Source organism: Sminthopsis crassicaudata, chromosome 2 (genome assembly GCF_048593235.1).
Source record: "Sminthopsis crassicaudata isolate SCR6 chromosome 2, ASM4859323v1, whole genome shotgun sequence".
In the NCBI taxonomy this organism is placed as follows: Eukaryota; Metazoa; Chordata; class Mammalia; order Dasyuromorphia; family Dasyuridae; genus Sminthopsis; species Sminthopsis crassicaudata.
Window position 1 is genome coordinate 229293498 of NC_133618.1, and position 17108 is coordinate 229310605.

At 46.2% G+C, this 17108-nt stretch overlaps 1 protein-coding gene and 1 long non-coding RNA gene across 16 annotated transcripts in view; one reads left to right on the forward strand and one right to left on the reverse strand.

The window, feature by feature from the left end:
- Positions 1-17108, forward strand: part of CAMK2B (calcium/calmodulin dependent protein kinase II beta) — a 281883-nt gene that overhangs the window by 201228 nt on the left and 63547 nt on the right. For all 15 annotated transcript variants that reach the window (XM_074288455.1, XM_074288457.1, XM_074288462.1 and 12 more), the window contains exon 6: positions 14687-14759. In XM_074288455.1, coding sequence (XP_074144556.1) covers positions 14687-14759 — 73 coding nt within the window. The remainder of the gene's footprint in view (positions 1-14686; positions 14760-17108) is intronic.
- LOC141555516 (uncharacterized) lies at positions 10606-15855 on the reverse strand. Its single transcript, XR_012486215.1, has 3 exons — positions 15278-15855; positions 14652-14836; positions 10606-12548 (listed from the first exon to the last, which is right to left on the reverse strand). It is a non-coding gene; the product is annotated as an uncharacterized LOC141555516 (long non-coding RNA).

Consider the following 17108-nt stretch of genomic DNA (forward strand, 5'->3'; position numbering starts at 1 on the left):
CCACCTGGCATTTATAGGCAGCCCTACCTATCCCTAGTACATACAAGCACATATGTTGTCCTGTTTGAAACTGAGAGAAGGACAAGGGAACTCCAGTCCAGGGTTTGTGCACTGATGGAAGTGAGAACCAGGGCCACCCAAAGGCTATTCATCTCACCAAGATGGAGGGTTTCTCTATAGTCTGGCCTCGGGTACCAAGAAGGTCCAAGGCCTTGTTCCGTTTCTTTTGTCACTGGACTGTTTTCAGTTGGTATCTCAGTCTGCACCTGAGGAACATGAACTACTGAACAGCATATGAAATGTAGCTGGTAACAAGAACAGGAACATCTGCCTGGAAACCAAGGGAAAAGGCTGGCCAAGCAAGGAAAAGAGGGCCCAGCTTTGAATCCTGACTCTGCTGACGTTTATATAGTGGTTCCGATGTGTGCCAGGCACTATGCTAAGCACTTTTACATTTATCATCCCATTTTATCCTCACAACAATCTTAGAAGGTAGCTGCTAATGTTGTCCCCAGTTTACCGATGAAGAAGCAATGTTTAAATGGCTTGCCTAGAGTCACACAGCTGGTAAGTGTCTGAGGGTGGATTTGTACCCAGATCTTCCCACTCTAGGTGTGGAGACACTGGCCACTGGGCCACCTAGGTACTTTACTAGTTGTGTAACTTTTAGCAAGTCATTTGCCCCCTCTGGGCCTCAGTTTCCTCTTATGTAAAACAAGGGAGATAAACCCCTTTAGCTCTTAAATTCTCTATGAATCTTGGAGAAGGTGTGGTAATTGGATACAGTATTTCCTAAGGGAGATTTTTAAGGGCAATATCCATTGAGTAGCCTCAGTGGGATAGTAGCAGAAAAGACTGGTACAATTCTACTATTTTAAAATATGTTTGTAGGCAAGTCCCCCTCAATGCTAGGGCTTCAGGACTGATCTTCTTAATAAAGGATCCCTGGTGCCAGAACAAATCTCTTCTGGATTTGTAGATGGAATAAAGTGATGATGATGGGGAGAATACAGTGTGGGCAGCTGACCTTGGGGCAGGATGACTAACCTAACTCCTAAGAGCATCTCCAGAGCTCTGCCTCCACCCTCTGTTCTCACCCCCAACCTGGGGTAGAGGGCTTTCGCTCTCAGAATGCTATAGCGGATATACATCCAAGCAAACAAAGCAAGCTGTCATCCTCTCTCCTCTTCACTCCAAGAGCCAGGTTTTGGAGTGGGAAACCCTGGGTGAGAATAAGCTTTTCCAGGCACAATACTGATAAAGGACTGTTTCTATCCGCTTCATGTCTCCAGCTCAATGCCATTTTAGGAAGAAGCACCATGGGGGTAAGAGAGAACTATGGACACCTCAGCCTCAGCCTGCAGGAGTGAGGTGGGCGGTGGAGGTGGGGAATAGTGGTAGCTGACCCTTCTCTTCCTTTTTCTCCCAATACTCTTGCCTTTAGTTAACTCCTTTGTAAAATTAGGGGGTTGTATTAGATGCCCTCAGGGGTCCCTACCAGCTCTGAACTTCTGATCCAAGATCCTTCTATTATTACCAAGCACCCTTCTCTTAGCTGTTATAATCATTAAATTCAACAAGCATTTATTAAATGATTACTGTATATACCACATGACAGGAAGTATGGTGAAGTAGAGAGAGGGTGTTAGCCCTCAGTTCAAATCATACCTTTGATATCTACAAGGTACTTAACCTCTCAGTATTCTAGGAAACTTTCTAAAATTATATAGCACTCTCCAGTTGCTAATTACCTTTTGTACAGGGATTTTCTTCCCTTTAAGTTCCTGGTGAGATCATAGATCTATGATCTCATAGATCTGGAGTCAAAAAAAGAAAAAAACAAAGGAAAAGAAAAGTGCCAAGCACTGGATATAGTCACATACTTTGAGAAGTCTGCTTTCCTGTAGATTTGGAAATTCTTTCCAATAATGCTGATGATAGGCCACCCAAACCCTTGTATTCTCTTGCACCATAAAATGAAATTTCTGGGGTTGCAGACAAAGGTTAATAGTGTTTGCCCTCAAGAAGCTTACATTCAGCCCCATGGAAAAAGTAGATACTGATGTTTTTAAAACATCATTTAGAGGATTGTTTAAATCTGACAGTAAAGATGCTCCTGGCAGAGTCTGAGCATTTTCCAAAGGAGGAAGAGTGGAATTTTTTTTCTTTTTGGGGAGCAAAGCAGAAAGGGAAACTGAGCTGGCTCCATCCTCCTTATATTTAAGGTGCAGGAATCAAGAGATGCTCAAAAGGGAGCTGATCTAACCAGCGTTTTCCTCAGCAGAGAAGGTGCAGTTGCTCTTCCATTTAGCTTAACTCAAAACCTCTCTGTTCTCAGGTTAGTTGTAGGAACTATAGAAGAAAGCAGGCCTGGAAGACATGACTGAGAAGGTCTGAAGGGCTCGATTGTACCCCTGATTTCTGGATAGCCTGAGCTGGTTAGTTAGGGAAGACTGCAAGTCTGGAGTGTGAGGCACTAGCCAAGGACCCAAATTGTGCCAGACTCTGGACAATGAATGAATGATTTTTATTTCTTTCTTTCTTTTTTTTTTAATTTTATTTATTTATAATTTTTTTTGACAAATGATTTTTCTTAAGTAGGTAGCTGGGTGTCATGTACTAGGCACATGGGGGTTCAGAGATGCAATGAAAAATAATCTTTTCCCTCAAGGATTGGGCATGGTGGCGATTCAGTTAGTCAACAGCCTTTTCTAAACATTTACTCTGTATAGTAGGATATAACATGGAAACAAATAAGAATATATATCAAAAATTTGAGTGGGAAGGTACCAGCATTATTTTTCTCACTAGATCGCTCTTGTTTTCAGTTTTCTCTATGGAGTGGCCAACCAGGTCCTCGGTTTCTCTATAATAATAATTGATAGTAATATTAACGGCAGCAGTTAACATTTATATAGCACTTAATGTGAGCCATGCCTTATTCTAATAATTTTACAATTATTATTTCATTTGGTCCTTACAATGACCTTGGGAGATAGTATTATCATCTCTGTCTGACAGATAAGGAAATTGAGGCAAAGAGTGGTTAACGGACTGAGCCAGGGTCACCCAGCTGTTTCTGATTTTCATATCTTCCTGACTCCAGACCCAGGGTTCTACCCACTGTGCCAACTCCACAAAAAATGGGGATAACAAGACATCCTGCCCATCTACCCTCCCCCATAAGGCTTTTTTGGAAGGCATAAGCTCCTTTTTGCACATATTCTGTGCTGGGTGCTGGGCAGAATCTCAGCATGTGGTGTGCCAGGCTCGGCATCCATCTGAGGGAACATCCCAGGGAGGTTACCTGCCACAGCCTGGAAGTAGGACACTTCTGATTGGTGCTTAGAAGGCCTCCAATCTTAGAGCCCTGAGACCAAGCATCCAGCTAGGACAGTCCATCCAGCCCTGTAACCAAGGGCTGTGCACAATGCCTGGCACATAGTGGGTACTTAATACATGTTTATTGATTGATTGGCTTGGCTCACCTTGTTGGCCCAGAGCTCACCTGCCCATCCCTGTTGGGTCCCAGAGGCACTTTTGGTCTTGAGTTCCTTCCCTCCCCCACTGTCTCTCTAAGCCTGTGTCCTCCCCCATCCCCCAGTCATCAGAGGTTCCCATCTCACCCTGAACCCTCACCATTAACGGCCATCTGCACACACCTTGTGATAACACCTGTGGTCTCTGAGCTTTCAAAACATTGTTTCTCTCCTTTTCTCGTTTCCCCCATATCCCCCATATCCCCCATCCCTCCTTCCCTGCCCTTTCCCTGTCTGTCCTTCTGTCTTCTTGCACCTCTCTCTCTGGGTCCTCCCTTGCCCCTTGCCCTTTCCCTCCTTAATCCACCTTTTGGCTTCCTTGACTCGTCCCCTCTTTCGTGTGTCATTTGGGTTTCTTCTGTACATCTCCCATTGCCCGTTGCTCCTCTTTGGTTCTCCCTCTTCCTCCCGTCTCCTCTCTGTGTGGGCACGTCTTCACCCTGGGGGTATCCTCTCCCCTCCCTCCTGCTGCCCCCTTTCCCTTCCTTTCCTCATCCCTTCTACTTTCTCCCTGACCTTCTCTCCTGCCGCCTGCCTGCCCCCCACACCCTATTTTGTTTTGCAGTCACTGTATCCATCAGATATTAGAAAGCGTTACATACATTCACCACTATGCCATTGTACACAGGGACCTGAAGGTCAGTATACCCTCTTCCCCCGCTCATGCCCTTGGGTGGGAAGTGCTTTTGCTGTCCCCACCAGAGCTGAGCCTGTCCAGGACGGAAACGCCACATGGGCTGCTGCCACAGGCAGTGGGGATGGGCCAGCGGCTTCTGGGGGAGTTGTTGGAGCCAGGTGCGCATGTGCTAGAAGTCCAGGCGAGTCCCCACCCTCTGGTGCACATGGCTGGCTCCCCTCGCTACGCTCCTCTTGAGGGAGACCGAGATCACCAGGAATATCAACCCTGCTGCCTTCTTAGCCTCTCCAGGCTTCATCTCCCCCTTTCAGAAAAGTGATGAAAAGAGAAAAACAGCAGCACTGGCCAATCTTTATTCATTCTCTCTCTACTTTTCCCTCTTTCTTTTTTTATGTCTATCTCTTTCTGGCTCCCTCATTTTTTGTGTCTTTTTGATCTGGAGACAACTCCATCCCACATGATTCAAATCTGACCTTTTATGCTTAATACTTGTTTGGCTTTGGGTAGGCAATTTAACCTGCCTGGTTCTTTGCCTGAGATCAGTGGGCATTTATCTATAGTATCCTGATCTCCTCACAAATGCCAAGAAAGTACTGCATAGAAAATGAATTAACTGGATTAGCTGGCCTTGGAGGTTCCTTCCAGCTATGGATCTGTGATCCTACATACAAAACACCAGGGTCCTCCATCTTCTTACCTGGGGAGTCCAGAGCTGACTGCCACAGGGGATGATGGTCATCAGGAAGTCTGAGGCTTGAGAAGGCATTGCCACCCCCAGGGAGCAAGGAGGGATGATTAGAACAAGGAGATTCATCTTGAAACTCAAGGCCCCTCAAGCCCACTTTCTCCTCCCAGTCTTTTGCCCATCTTAGAACTCTGTGGGATCCTTTGCTGTTGATTCTATCTGCTCTGGGTCAAGGCCTGACCTTTGAAACAGACTTAGCAAGTGAAAAATTCCCTTTTATGGGTTCAGGAAACCTTTCCAAACTGCTGGGTCTAGGGATCTTCCATGTGGTACAAGACAAAGAATGATGGGTTTGAAGGCAGAGAACCTGGGATTCAATCCCGGATCTGCAATCGACACCCTCGAGCAACACATTAAGGTCTTTGGGCCTCAGTTTCATAATCTGTTTGTTAAAAACAAAGATTTAGAATAGATGGCCTCTAAGGACTCTGAGAATCTATGAGGCTATGAGCCTATGAGCAACACAGTCTTGGGAAGGGAATAGATGGCAGGGTCCGGTGCCATGATTCTGCTTCCTGTGGGGACAGGCTCCTCTTGGAGGGCCATATAACCTAATTATTGTAGTCTTCGGTCTGGGCCAGCTGAAGCCCAATGTGGGATGCTCTGTGAACCAAGGCAAAAGGGGGAGGGCCATGGGAAGGGCCGGCCCAGGGAATGGGCACCAGAACCTGGACAGTTGGGCTGTCGGCTGATTCAGGCCTTTGTTAATCAATTCAAGGCTGAGCTTCATAGAAATGGGGCAGGGGGATAGGGCTGGAAATTATAGGGTGGGGGTGGGATGGAGTCCTTCTGTTTGAGAGCTCCAACTTAAGAGCCTCGGGCAGGGTGCTAGCCACTGTTATTCTTTTTAGATACAACCAGTAACACTGTTATCCCTTCAGTTGCTGTGCTGTCAGTGAGCACCACATCCCTAGCAAACAGTAGAGCATACCCAAGGGAAGGCTGGCTCTTGGGGACTCTGAGGTGGTTTTGGGAGGACAGGCCTTCCCTGGTTACTAGAACCTGTCAGAGTTAGTGTTCCACTAGCAGAACTTTTTAAGAACCCAGATCACTAGAGGCATTAGAAAAAGATTTTAGGAACAGAGGTATATAATTTGGAAGAAATAAATTTTAAAAGGAGGCAAGGCAGGGAGTAGCCCTGTGGGTGTGTGCTGGTACCAAGGTATGAGCTAGGGTTGAAGTATAGCCAGTGAAACTAAAGGGGAAGAACAGGAAATCATCTGGCTGTGGCAACATAATTCAATCTGACATCGATTGAGCAACTACTGCATGCACATGTTGTTCTTTCCAAGTGAGGCAGGTGGGTCACTCTAATACTTTGAAACTTTGATGGACTCAATCCACAGACATGAGTGAGCCCTCCAGTGATGTGAAGTAGCTACCTCTCTATACTTGTATGTCTTTGGTGATTCTTGCCTGAGTTCTTCTGTAAAGATCCACCTAACATGGCAAGATCATTGATTATTTCTTGTTCCCTCTATGGGATCATTTTATCCTTTCCTTTTCTGGTTGTACTTCTATCTGATGAAATTCTCTGTCATTCCGAGGGCAACATTTCTTATATGTTACAGCCATGTTTCCCCCACCATGGGCCTTTCTGTTGACTTTTGGGTGATCCTCAATTTTAATTATTCAGAGGTTATTTTATTCTGTGACTCACAGCCATACAGCTTCACTGTAAGACTATAATCAGAAAGATTGGCCTTTGTTCCAAGGAAAAGCTTGAGGTCATTAAGAGAAAATTGCTCAATTTCCCAAAGGCAATCCAACCCACTCTCCTACTACTGTTCAATGCTGCTCTCCCTCCCCCTTGCTCACTATCCACATCCTGTGTCTGCCTAAAATGTATGTACTGATATCCCAACCATATGAAGTCTCCATCCAATCTCACATCTTTGTTTCATACAGATTATAAAACTGGCAAGGATGCATGATACAATAATTAGGGGGACTTCCAGAATCCAGACACTTAATGGGAGCCTCATTCTTTTAAAAGGGTAACATCTGGAAATTTTATGAACTAACCTTACTGACAGTTTAATCTTGGGAGGTTGCAGAGGCAGGGAGGAGAACTTCCATTAGGCTTAATACTGATCAACAAGGAAGAACTGATTGGTGATGAGAAAATGACAAGAGACTGGGAAAATATGCCTCTGTTGTATTGGAATTTATTACAAAGAAATAAAAGAATACTAGACATCTTAGACTGGAGAATTAAAAACCAGATTCTTAAAAACCTTCAGAGAAAAATGAGATCTAAGATTATAGGTAGAGACCCTAAAAAGGGAACATAGTTCAGGATACTTATTCTCTGATTAAACCATATTTGGAAAAGGATGTGCTCAAAAAGTAGAAGAAGGGTTGAAAAAATCCGGATGAGCATGGAAGAAGGCTAAGACAAGACCAGTAGGATAAAGCAGAGTGACCCGGGGCTTGCAAAAGATGCTAGAAACCTAACAAACAGAAAAGACTATTTCAAGAAGTGCTTGGAACATTAAGAACAAAGAGAGAAACTATTGTTAAGGGAAGACTTGTAACTTCAACGAAGTAAAGAGCTATTAGGGCCATTCAGCAACCAGCTTCATTCTATCCTCTCCTCTCTAGAAAGAAGAAAGGGGGAGGGTATGTGGAGAAGTAGTACCAATAGGACTTGACCATTCAAATAAGAAAGGGAAGCTAGGAGAAGGACTTTTTAAAATTTTTATTTATTAATTTTTTATTATAGCTTTTTATAAAACATATGCATAGGTAGTTTTTCAACACTGACCCTTGCAAAACCTTCTGTTTCAACTTTTCCCTGCTTCCCCCCATCCCCTCCTCTAGATGGCAGGTAGTCCAATACATGTTAAATATGTTAAAGTATATGTTAAATACAATATATGTATACATATTTATATAGTTATCTTGCTGCACAAGAAAAATCAGATCTAGAAAGAAAGAAAAAACCTGAGAAGGAAAACAAGAATGCAAGCAGACAATAACAGAAAGAGTGGAAATGCTATGTTGTGGTCCACACTCAGTTCACAAAGTCCTCTCTCTGGGTGTGGCTGATTCTCTTCATTACTGAACAACAATTGGAACTGGTTTGAATCATCTCATTGTTGAAGAGAGTCATGTCCATCAGAACTGATCATCATATAGTATTGTTGTTAAAGTATATAATGATCTTCTGGTCCTGCTCATTTCACTCAGTTGATATAAGTCTCTCCAGGCCTCTCTGTATTCATTCTGCTGGTCATTTTTTACAGAACAATAATATTCCATAACATTCATATACCACAGTTTATCCAGCCATTCTCCAATTGACGGGCATCCACTCAGTTTCCAGTTTCTGGCCACTACAAAGAAGGCTGCTACAGACATTTTTGCACGTGTGGATCCCTTTCCCTCCTTTAAGATCTCTTTGGGATATAAGCCCAGTAGTAACGCTGCTGGATCAAAAGGTATGCACAGTTTGGTAACTTTTTGAGCACAGTTTCAAATTGATCTTCAGAATGGCTGGATCAATTCATAGCACCACCAACAATGTATCAATGTCCCAGTTTTCCTACATCCCCTCCAACATTCATCATTATTTTTCACGAGAAGGACTTTTTTTTTTCCCTGAGAAGGACTTTTAAATGTGCTTGTACTGCTAGACTCAGATGGATAATACCATTGGGTACTAAAGAAACTCATAGAATTTCTTAGCTGTTAATAATTTTTATAGGAAGGAAATTTTTATAGTATAGGAAAAATAGCAGTAAGCTGGAGACTATTATATTGGTTTTCAAAACAGGGGAAACTTTTTCTGTTTAGAGACAGCTAGGTTGGCAGAGTGATTTTGGAGGCTGGAAGATCTGAATTCAAATCCTACTTCAGACACTTAATAACTGTGTGACTCTGAGCAAGTCATTTTACCTCTGTCTACCTCAGTTTTCTTATTTATAAAATGAAGCTATTGAGAGCATCGACCTTCCAGAGTAGTCATAAGGATCAAATGAAATTTTATTTCCAAAATGCTTAGCACAATTCCTGGCTACTGTGTTTCTTTCCTTCCTTCCTGTGCAGAAACTACAGATTGCTAAATTTATCATCAATTTCTGGCAAAATTTGGGAAGACATTTGTGAGTTTTTAGAATATGGTTTGTGAGTTTTCAGAAAATAATTCTGGGGTCACTAGAGACCCTAGAGTTTCTAGAGATCAAAAATGACATATATCAAATTAAATCCATGTTGTTTTGGATGTAGTTTCCAAATTTACAACCCAGCCCCAGAGGAGTGCTAGTGATAAAGAGGATCTAAGTTTCAGAAGAAAAACAAATAAAACATGTTGGCAACATCTCCCCTGAATTGGATAAGATAATAAGATGTAGTCTGAATGCAGTCCTTCAAACAGAATTAGAGCATCTTAAGCAACCATAACTTCTAAATGTTAATGGCTATTTTGATGTCATATTAGGTACATGTCTCTAATGGAGGACTCTGACCTTGGTCTCTATTCTGTTCAACATATTAGTAGCTTAGATAAAGAAAAAATTCAGACTTTCTCTCTAGTATGAAGAGAGGGGCCAAAAAATTTTATATGAATTTCCATGGAGATGCTATACCCCTAAGTCCTATGATGTGGAAGGTATAACAAGAGTTGTTGTCTTTGAATTTGTCAAAGGTACCAGCCTGGAGAGAACAGGATAGGCCACATGGGGCACGAGGTTGCCAGTACCTTGGAATGCAAGACACAGAAGGAGGCAGAACAACAATGAGAGAGTTAGAAAGACTGCATGGAAATAGAGGAAACAGCTGCTGGCGAGTTATTTGGGATGGCAGCATGAGAGAGCTCCAAACTCAGGCTTCTAGTGATCCCTCATATCTTTTCATGGTATAAAAGGGAGGGGGAACCATATTTAATCAGTCGGGGAAAGAAAAACTTTTGTCAATATTCAATCTGATATTGCCAGTGGCAGATAGTCTGACAGAAAGAATATTGGCTTTGAACTGGGGTTTGGATTCTGGCTCTGACTCTTTCAGCCTGTATGACCTTAGGCAGGCTATTTTCCTTTTCTGTCTCATCTATAAAAATGAGTGGGTTGAACTCAATCTTTAAAGTTCATTCTAACTTGGTGTCTTTGCTTGTATGAGGACTATGACTTGATAGAATCTCCCACTCTACAGAGATTTGGCCCAGAACCAAAAAATCCATGTGTTCCAGGTGTCTGAATGTTAGTTTTCACTATTCTTTGAAACAAGGAAGGCAGGAAGAGGAAAGGAGAAGGAATAAGCATTTGTAGAGTGCCTACTATGTGCCAAGCAAGTGAAGAGAAGAAAGATTTCATTAATGAAATGGCCTCTGGATGTCTGATTCCTGTGGCACATTGACCATTTGAGCAAGATTCGGAAAGATTCAGGAGTCTTTGATCCCTATGGGAGTTCAGTAAAGATTTGTCTCACATGACCAGGAAATATATTTGTTCCTAGACCAAGGCAGAATTAGATATAATGATTTTCTTCTATTGGTAGTCATCATAAACAAGAAGCAAACCAGAATCATGTGGTAGGTCTGAGAGGGACAGCAGAAGCTTGATCCTATTCTAGCTACTACTGGCAGGCCAGGAAAGAGGGAGAGTGGAGGCTGATTCCACAAGGGAGCAATTCTGTAAACAATAAAAATAATAAATAATATTTATTAAAGATAATAAATACATAGATAGATAGATAACTCACTTTAATCAACCAAGCACCTACTATGAGCCCCATTGGAAAGGGCCTTAAATGTACAACACAGGCAACAGGAAGCCATTGAGAGTCTTTGGGTGGGACATATGTGGGACAACATCAAGTTGGAGCCATATGTTGGACAACACAATTCAACCTGGACGTAAGAATATTTGGCCATTCACCTAGTTGGGTGAATGATGAATTGTAAAGAAAAGAGATTCAAGGCAGAGAGACCAGTTAGGAAACAGTTGGGAATTCCAACATAAAGGTCTGAATTAGGGTATTAGCCCCATGAGTGGCCAGGCCTAAGTCAGGTTCAGACTGGAAGGAAATGAGACATGTATAGTCATGTAACAGTTAGCGGAAGGAGGCTGCATTAGCCCCAGCACCTAACCCCTCTACTATGACTTCAGAAATAAAGAGATTTTAGGCAGGTTCTATGGAGTATGATTTCCAGGCTCTTTCTCCTGGCATCAGAATTGGTCTTGATATCCTCTTCAAGTGGTTGTCTCAGTAGAAGGATCATCACTGATAAAAGAATCATTGGATGCTTCCCTATTCTGAGGGCAAGAGCCTGTTCTCTCCCTCCCCCCTCCCCGGAATGGCTAGCTGTACCCATTTTCCAGATGGCAGTACTGGGGCAGCAGCAACATGACTATCTTTTCAGAAACCTCACTAGAATGGCTCTGGTCAGTCTCTGCAATGGAGGGGACTGCTTGACAACCAGAGCTGCATGGCTGGGAGGTGTCATCGGCACAAAGCTGCAGCAGCAATGCAGTAGATTGGAGCTGGTTTCCTGGAATCAAACAGCTGTTTGAGAATTCTCATTTCAAGACATATTGAAGTCATGAATTTGAAAAAGTCCATTCAGAATCACAAGACCAGCTGGAGATAGGGGACTAAGGATTCTTCTAAGAAAACTACTCCCACAGCAAGGCGATATGGTGCTGTGGAAAGCATCATATTGCCCATATGATTTTAGTGTTCTCCTTTGTAAAAATGTGGGATTGGACCAGATGACTGCAGATTGGACCCATTTGCCATTTGAGCAGGATTCGGTAGAATACTAGAACTTCTTCCAAAAAACTTACTGGATGTTGCATAAAGAGCAAAGTTACTTTTTTCTGGGGCTCCTCTGGTTATCCCTCTATCTCTATTTTTCAGCTGTGTTCCACACCTAAATCTAGTAGTGTAGATGCCAGAAGAGACGGAGAAGGGAAAAACATGGTAGCCTTTTGTCCTCAGTCTGTTGGCCACTTTGAGCAGGCCTACTATGTATTCCTGAATGATAAGGCCTGAGGTGAGACCCCAATCCCCAGCTCTTCAGGTGGCTGAGCTGGAAGTCCTGGGCTCTGCCGAGCCATCAGTGGCCACAGGCCAGCTGCAAAACATCTTGTGAATAGATCTGCTCTAGATCAGGGAGGGACAAACTATGGCGTTTATACCTTGGAGACCTATTCTCTCCCTCCCTTATGCACATCCTTTTCTCTCTCTTCTCTTTCTGTCTCTCAACTCCTCCTTCTTTCTCCCTCCTTTTCTTCCTGGGGCCCAGCCTGTGTCAAGACTACCACGGACACCCCCAGAGATGCTTCTTAGACCATTGAGAACACAAAGTTAGCAACAAGTATAACTTAGGACAGGAAGGGTCAGTGTCCAGGGACGGCCTACAGCTCCCTTCCTCTAGGAAGTGATGAAAACTTGGGGCTTACCCCTTCCCTGTACCCCCATTCTTTTCATTTCCAGTTCCTATCACTAGGTGGAATGGCCTGAACCAAATGAGAAGGTAGGGAAGGAAAGGTGTTTCTTTCGCTTTGAAAGCTCTTCACTGTGTGGACGATCCCACCATTCTTTAATACGCAGGATGGTACATCTCTGTCCTGAATTCAGCGGGTAGCTGTAACACCAGCCTCAGAGGATGGAGTGGAGCACAGGACTGCTAGGGGAGAAGGGTGGGTGCAGATGATGGGGATGGAGGGGCAGGACTCCCGTTGGGAGGACAGGCCTTTGCGCTCCCTTCAGTTCAGTGCTAGGAGATGGAGCTCCGGGGAAGGCCCCTGCACTTGCTTCCCTTAGGAATGAGGCTGGGGCGGTGGCTGGCTTGAGATGGGAGAGCTCCCTCCTTTCCTCTCCCTCCTGGCCTCACTGACTCAGACGCGGCTGCCTTTCTGCTTGGGTCGCCCTGGCCGCCTCCACTTTGGGACCCTGGTGCAGGCAGAGCCCTGGGAGGTGGGAAGTCCTGCCCCCTGTGCTGCTGCGCCCTCCAGCCGGCTCTTCCTTCTGCCCTCCAAGCCGCGGGCGCTTCCTGGGCACTAATGATCCCCGCACTCCTTCTCCCCTCCTTTTTATTCTCCCCCCTTCCTCCCCTGGGCCTTCTCTTCCTTCTCCTACCCTTTCCTCCCAATCTCTCCGATATTGTGAAAATTCAAATATTGTTCCTTAACAAATTTGGGACCCTCCCCCACTCATCCTAGGCAGAGTTAGGGCTCTCTCTCTCTCTCTCTCTCTCTCTCTCTCTCTCCCCGTCTGTCTCTCTCTGTCTCTCTGTCTCTTTCTGTCTCTGTCTCTCTGTCTCTCTCTGTCTCTGTCTCTCTCTCTGTCTCTTTGTCTCTCTCTGTCTCTCTCTCTCTGTCTCTGTCTCTCTCTCTCTCTCTCTCTCTCTCTCTCTCCGTCTGTCTCTCTCTGTCTCTCTGTCTCTTTCTGTCTCTGTCTCTCTGTCTCTCTCTGTCTCTGTCTCTCTCTCTGTCTCTCTCTCTCTGTGTCTCTGTCTGTCTCTCTCTGTCTCTCTTTCTCTCTGTCTCTCTCTCTCTGTGTCTCTCTCTGTCTCTCTCTCTCTGTGTCTCTTTGTCTCTCTCTGTCTCTCTCTCTCTGTGTCTCTCTCTGTCTCTCTCTCTCTCTGTCTGTCTCTCTCTTTCTCTCTGTCTCTCTCTCTCTCTGTGTGTGTGTCTCTCTCTCTGTGTCTCTGTCTGTCTGTCTCTCTCTTTCTGTGTCTCTGTGTCTCTCTCTGTCTCTGTCTCTCTCTTTCTCTCTGTGTCTCTGTCTGTCTGTCTGTCTCTCTTTCTCTGTGTCTCTCTCTGTCTCTCTCTCTCTCTTTCTCTCTGTGTCTCTGTCTGTCTGTCTGTCTCTCTTTCTCTGTGTCTCTCTCTGTCTCTCTCTCTCTCTTTCTCTCTGTGTCTCTCTGTCTCTCTCTCTTTCTCTGTGTCTCTCTCTGTCTCTCTGTCTCTCTGTCTCTCTCTCTCTGTGTGTCTCTCTGTCTCTCTTTCTCTGTGTCTCTCTCTGTCTCTCTCTCTCTCTTTCTCTCTGTGTCTCTCTGTGTCTCTGTCTGTCTGTCTCTCTGTCTCTCTTTCTCTGTGTCTCTCTGTGTCTCTCTCTGTCTCTTTCTCTCTGTGTCTCTCTGTGTCTCTCTCTCTTTCTCTCTGTGTCTCTGTCTGTCTGTCTCTCTGTTTCTCTCTCTGTCTCTGTGTCTCTCTGTCTCTCTTTCTCTCTGTGTCTCTCTCTCTCTGTCTCTCTCTCTCTGTGTCTCTGTCTGTCTGTCTCTCTCTCTCTCTCTCTCTGTCACACACACACACACACACGCACACCGGGGGCTTTGGGGGAGAGGAGCGCGGGGGGGGGGGGGGGGGGGGGGGGAAAGACAAGTTTCCCCTCAGTGACTAGGATTCCCCTCGCCCCCAGCCACTGACCCTCCGGAGCAGCTTTCCTTCCCTAAAATGGAGGAAACCTCCCACGGGAGGAAATTCCTCTCGGTGTAGAAGCGGAGGTCAGGGGAATCCTTTGTTCTCCACACCTTCCTTTCGCCCCATCACCTCCCCCTCTTCGCCCTTCTTTTCTTCCTCCTTCTTATGCTCCTCCCCCTTTCCCTCCCTCTCCCCCTTTCCCTCCCTCTCCCCCTTTCCCTCCCTCTCCCCCTTTCCCTCCCTCTCCCCCTCTCCCTCCTCCTCCCCCCCGTTTCTCCTCCTCCTTCCCCTTCACGTCCCTCCCCTTTTCCCCATTCCCTCGTCACCCCCCTCCCACCAGCTTGGTGGTTGTTACCACTCACCGTGAACTAACACGCCCCCTGGTGTTTGCATGCAGTCATTGCATCCAGCAGATCCTGGAGGCTGTTCTCCATTGCCACCAAATGGGGGTCGTCCACAGAGACCTCAAGGTGAGTTTTCTGCCCCAGTGCTCTGTCCGTCTGTCGTCTTCCCGTCCGTCTTTGTATCTTGCATGCTTTTTAGAAAACTAAAAAGGCGTGGGGTCAGGTGGCTCCAGGTGGTTGCCCCTCCCACCCCATCCGTGGCAGTATCTGTGTGGGCCGGGGTGACGCGGCCCGTCGGGTCCCCAGCGCTGCCGGTACGCGCAGTGCGGCCTAAGGAGAGAGCCCGCGTTTTGAGCGGGGATCCTGGCTCCGCCACTGAGTCCGCGGGCCTTGTGGTCCCCGCTCTGCGCCGGCTGTTCGGTCAGAAGTGAGCCGAGAGGGCCTCGAGGCCCCGCAGGCTCCCAACCCTTCAGGGACATGCGCTCTCTGGCCAGTCTGCCCTCGGGCCTGTCGGGTGAGAGACGGCCCTCCCCTCCCCTCCCAAACCCGCGGGCTCTCCCCCGCGCTCCCACGAGGGCCGCTTGAGGTTGAGGGTAGAGATAAAAGGGCACCGGATTAGGTCATGACCCATAAGGATGCCATACTTAGGACTTCTGCAGAAGCATGGCGGCCAGCGTTGCCCTTTTATAATGGGGGCTCTTGGTGATCTCGAAGGTGAGTGGAGTCCCCGGCTCCTGGCGGATTTTTCAGCCAGGGTCAGCGTGGAATAGAATTCAGTGGGTTTTCAGGTAAGGAAGAAACTGGGGGCTTGGGAAAACTCAAGTGACCTCAGATCCGGTGGGGGCTGGGGAAAGCCGGTGACCAGGATTTGTAAATCAAAGGTCAGCCATGGGGGGGAGGTTCTTAAAAGGACCTCAACCCCCATCAAGAGGACGCCGGAGCAGGGTACAGTGAACCGCTATCTGAAGCAAATCGTAGAAGCCAAGAGGGGCAAGATTTCTTCCCTTTCTATCATTTTCCTCCCTGCCCTTTAAAGAGCAGCTTTTGGCCCTTGCCAAGCCTTGCCCTTGAGGTGATTCTCCGCCGGGCTCTGATTGAGGGGCCCTGGACTGCAGCTAGTGCCCTGAGCCACAAGGCCTTTCTCTCACTAGCCCCAGCCCCGCGTGGTTCTGGGGGGTGCGTTTGCTGCCCCGATGGCGGCGGGATGTGGTCTGGTCCTTCTGGGATCGGGAGGGCACTTGCATTTCTAGAAGCCACGCCCCTTTCTACAGCATCATGGGTATTCTGAGATGGTTTCAAGTTAGCAGTGATAAGGTGGAAAAGTGCAGGGCCCTTGGGCAAGAGTAGGGCATGGGGAGGCTTTCAGATACGCTCAGAGCAGAGGTGGAAGTCATTCATTCGATTAAGTTTAATTTTACACATCACTGCCATCAGGCCTCCTCCCCGGAGCTTGCAGGCCTTATACCCCTTACCTCCATTCTGCACGCCCTGTCTGGCTCTCTTTGTGTCCTAGTCCTTTGTGCTCTGTCACCGTGTAGGTGCTCTGTATTTCCTGGTTTGTCCGTGGCTCTCCCATGCAGCCTAACCTGCTACACTCAGAAAAAAGCTGAGAGTCCCCAGCTGCTCTCAGACTATGAAGGAAAATGCCTCTTTCCCTACAGCCCTCCTGGAGGAAAAGAAGGCAGCTGGCCATTTGTGTGTGTGTATGGTATGTGATGTGTGTGGTGTGTGGTGTGTGTGTGGTGTGTGGTGTGTGTGGTATGTGGGGTATGGTATGTGTGGTGCGTGTGTGTGGTGCGTGTGGTGGTGCGTGTGATGCGTGTGTGTGGTGTGTGTGGTATGTGGGGTATGGTATGTGTGGTGCGTGTGTGGTGGTGCGTGTGGTGGTGCATGTGTGTGGTGTGTGTGGTATGTGGTGCGTGTTTGTGTGTGTTGAGGCATTGTTATGGTTGACTGGATGTTGTGATTGTGATTGAAGATTCTCAGGGACTAGGGCTTGGTTTTTCTCCTAGCCTTAACTTTGTTGATGCTATTCATTATTTTCTAATTAACTCTAGAACCAAGATGTTTCCAATTTGTGCTTCCTTTCCCTCTCCAGGTAGTTCCTGCAAACAGGGAGAGAATCTTTGCTGAAAAGAGGAAAAACAAAAAAACCCCAATTAAAAACTATATTGTGTGTTTTGAATGTAATAAGAAGAATTACTGATGAGAATGTGCTAGACCATTCCAGCATAGCCTCAACCTCTTCCAGTAGGAAAATGACCAAAAAGAAAAAGTCCTGTTGCAGGAAGCAACTCTTCCATCTTTCCACTGGGGTTAGAGTGTGTCCCAAATGCTGCAGGGTGAAACTCCTTTTTAATGGCAATAAGCTTAAGCAGTGTACTGGGGAGAAAAAAGGGTTTGGTATTGCAGAGTGGACCAAGAGGTTAAGATGAGACTCTGTGGCAGTGAGCCTCAGAGAAAGTCCTTCCCTGC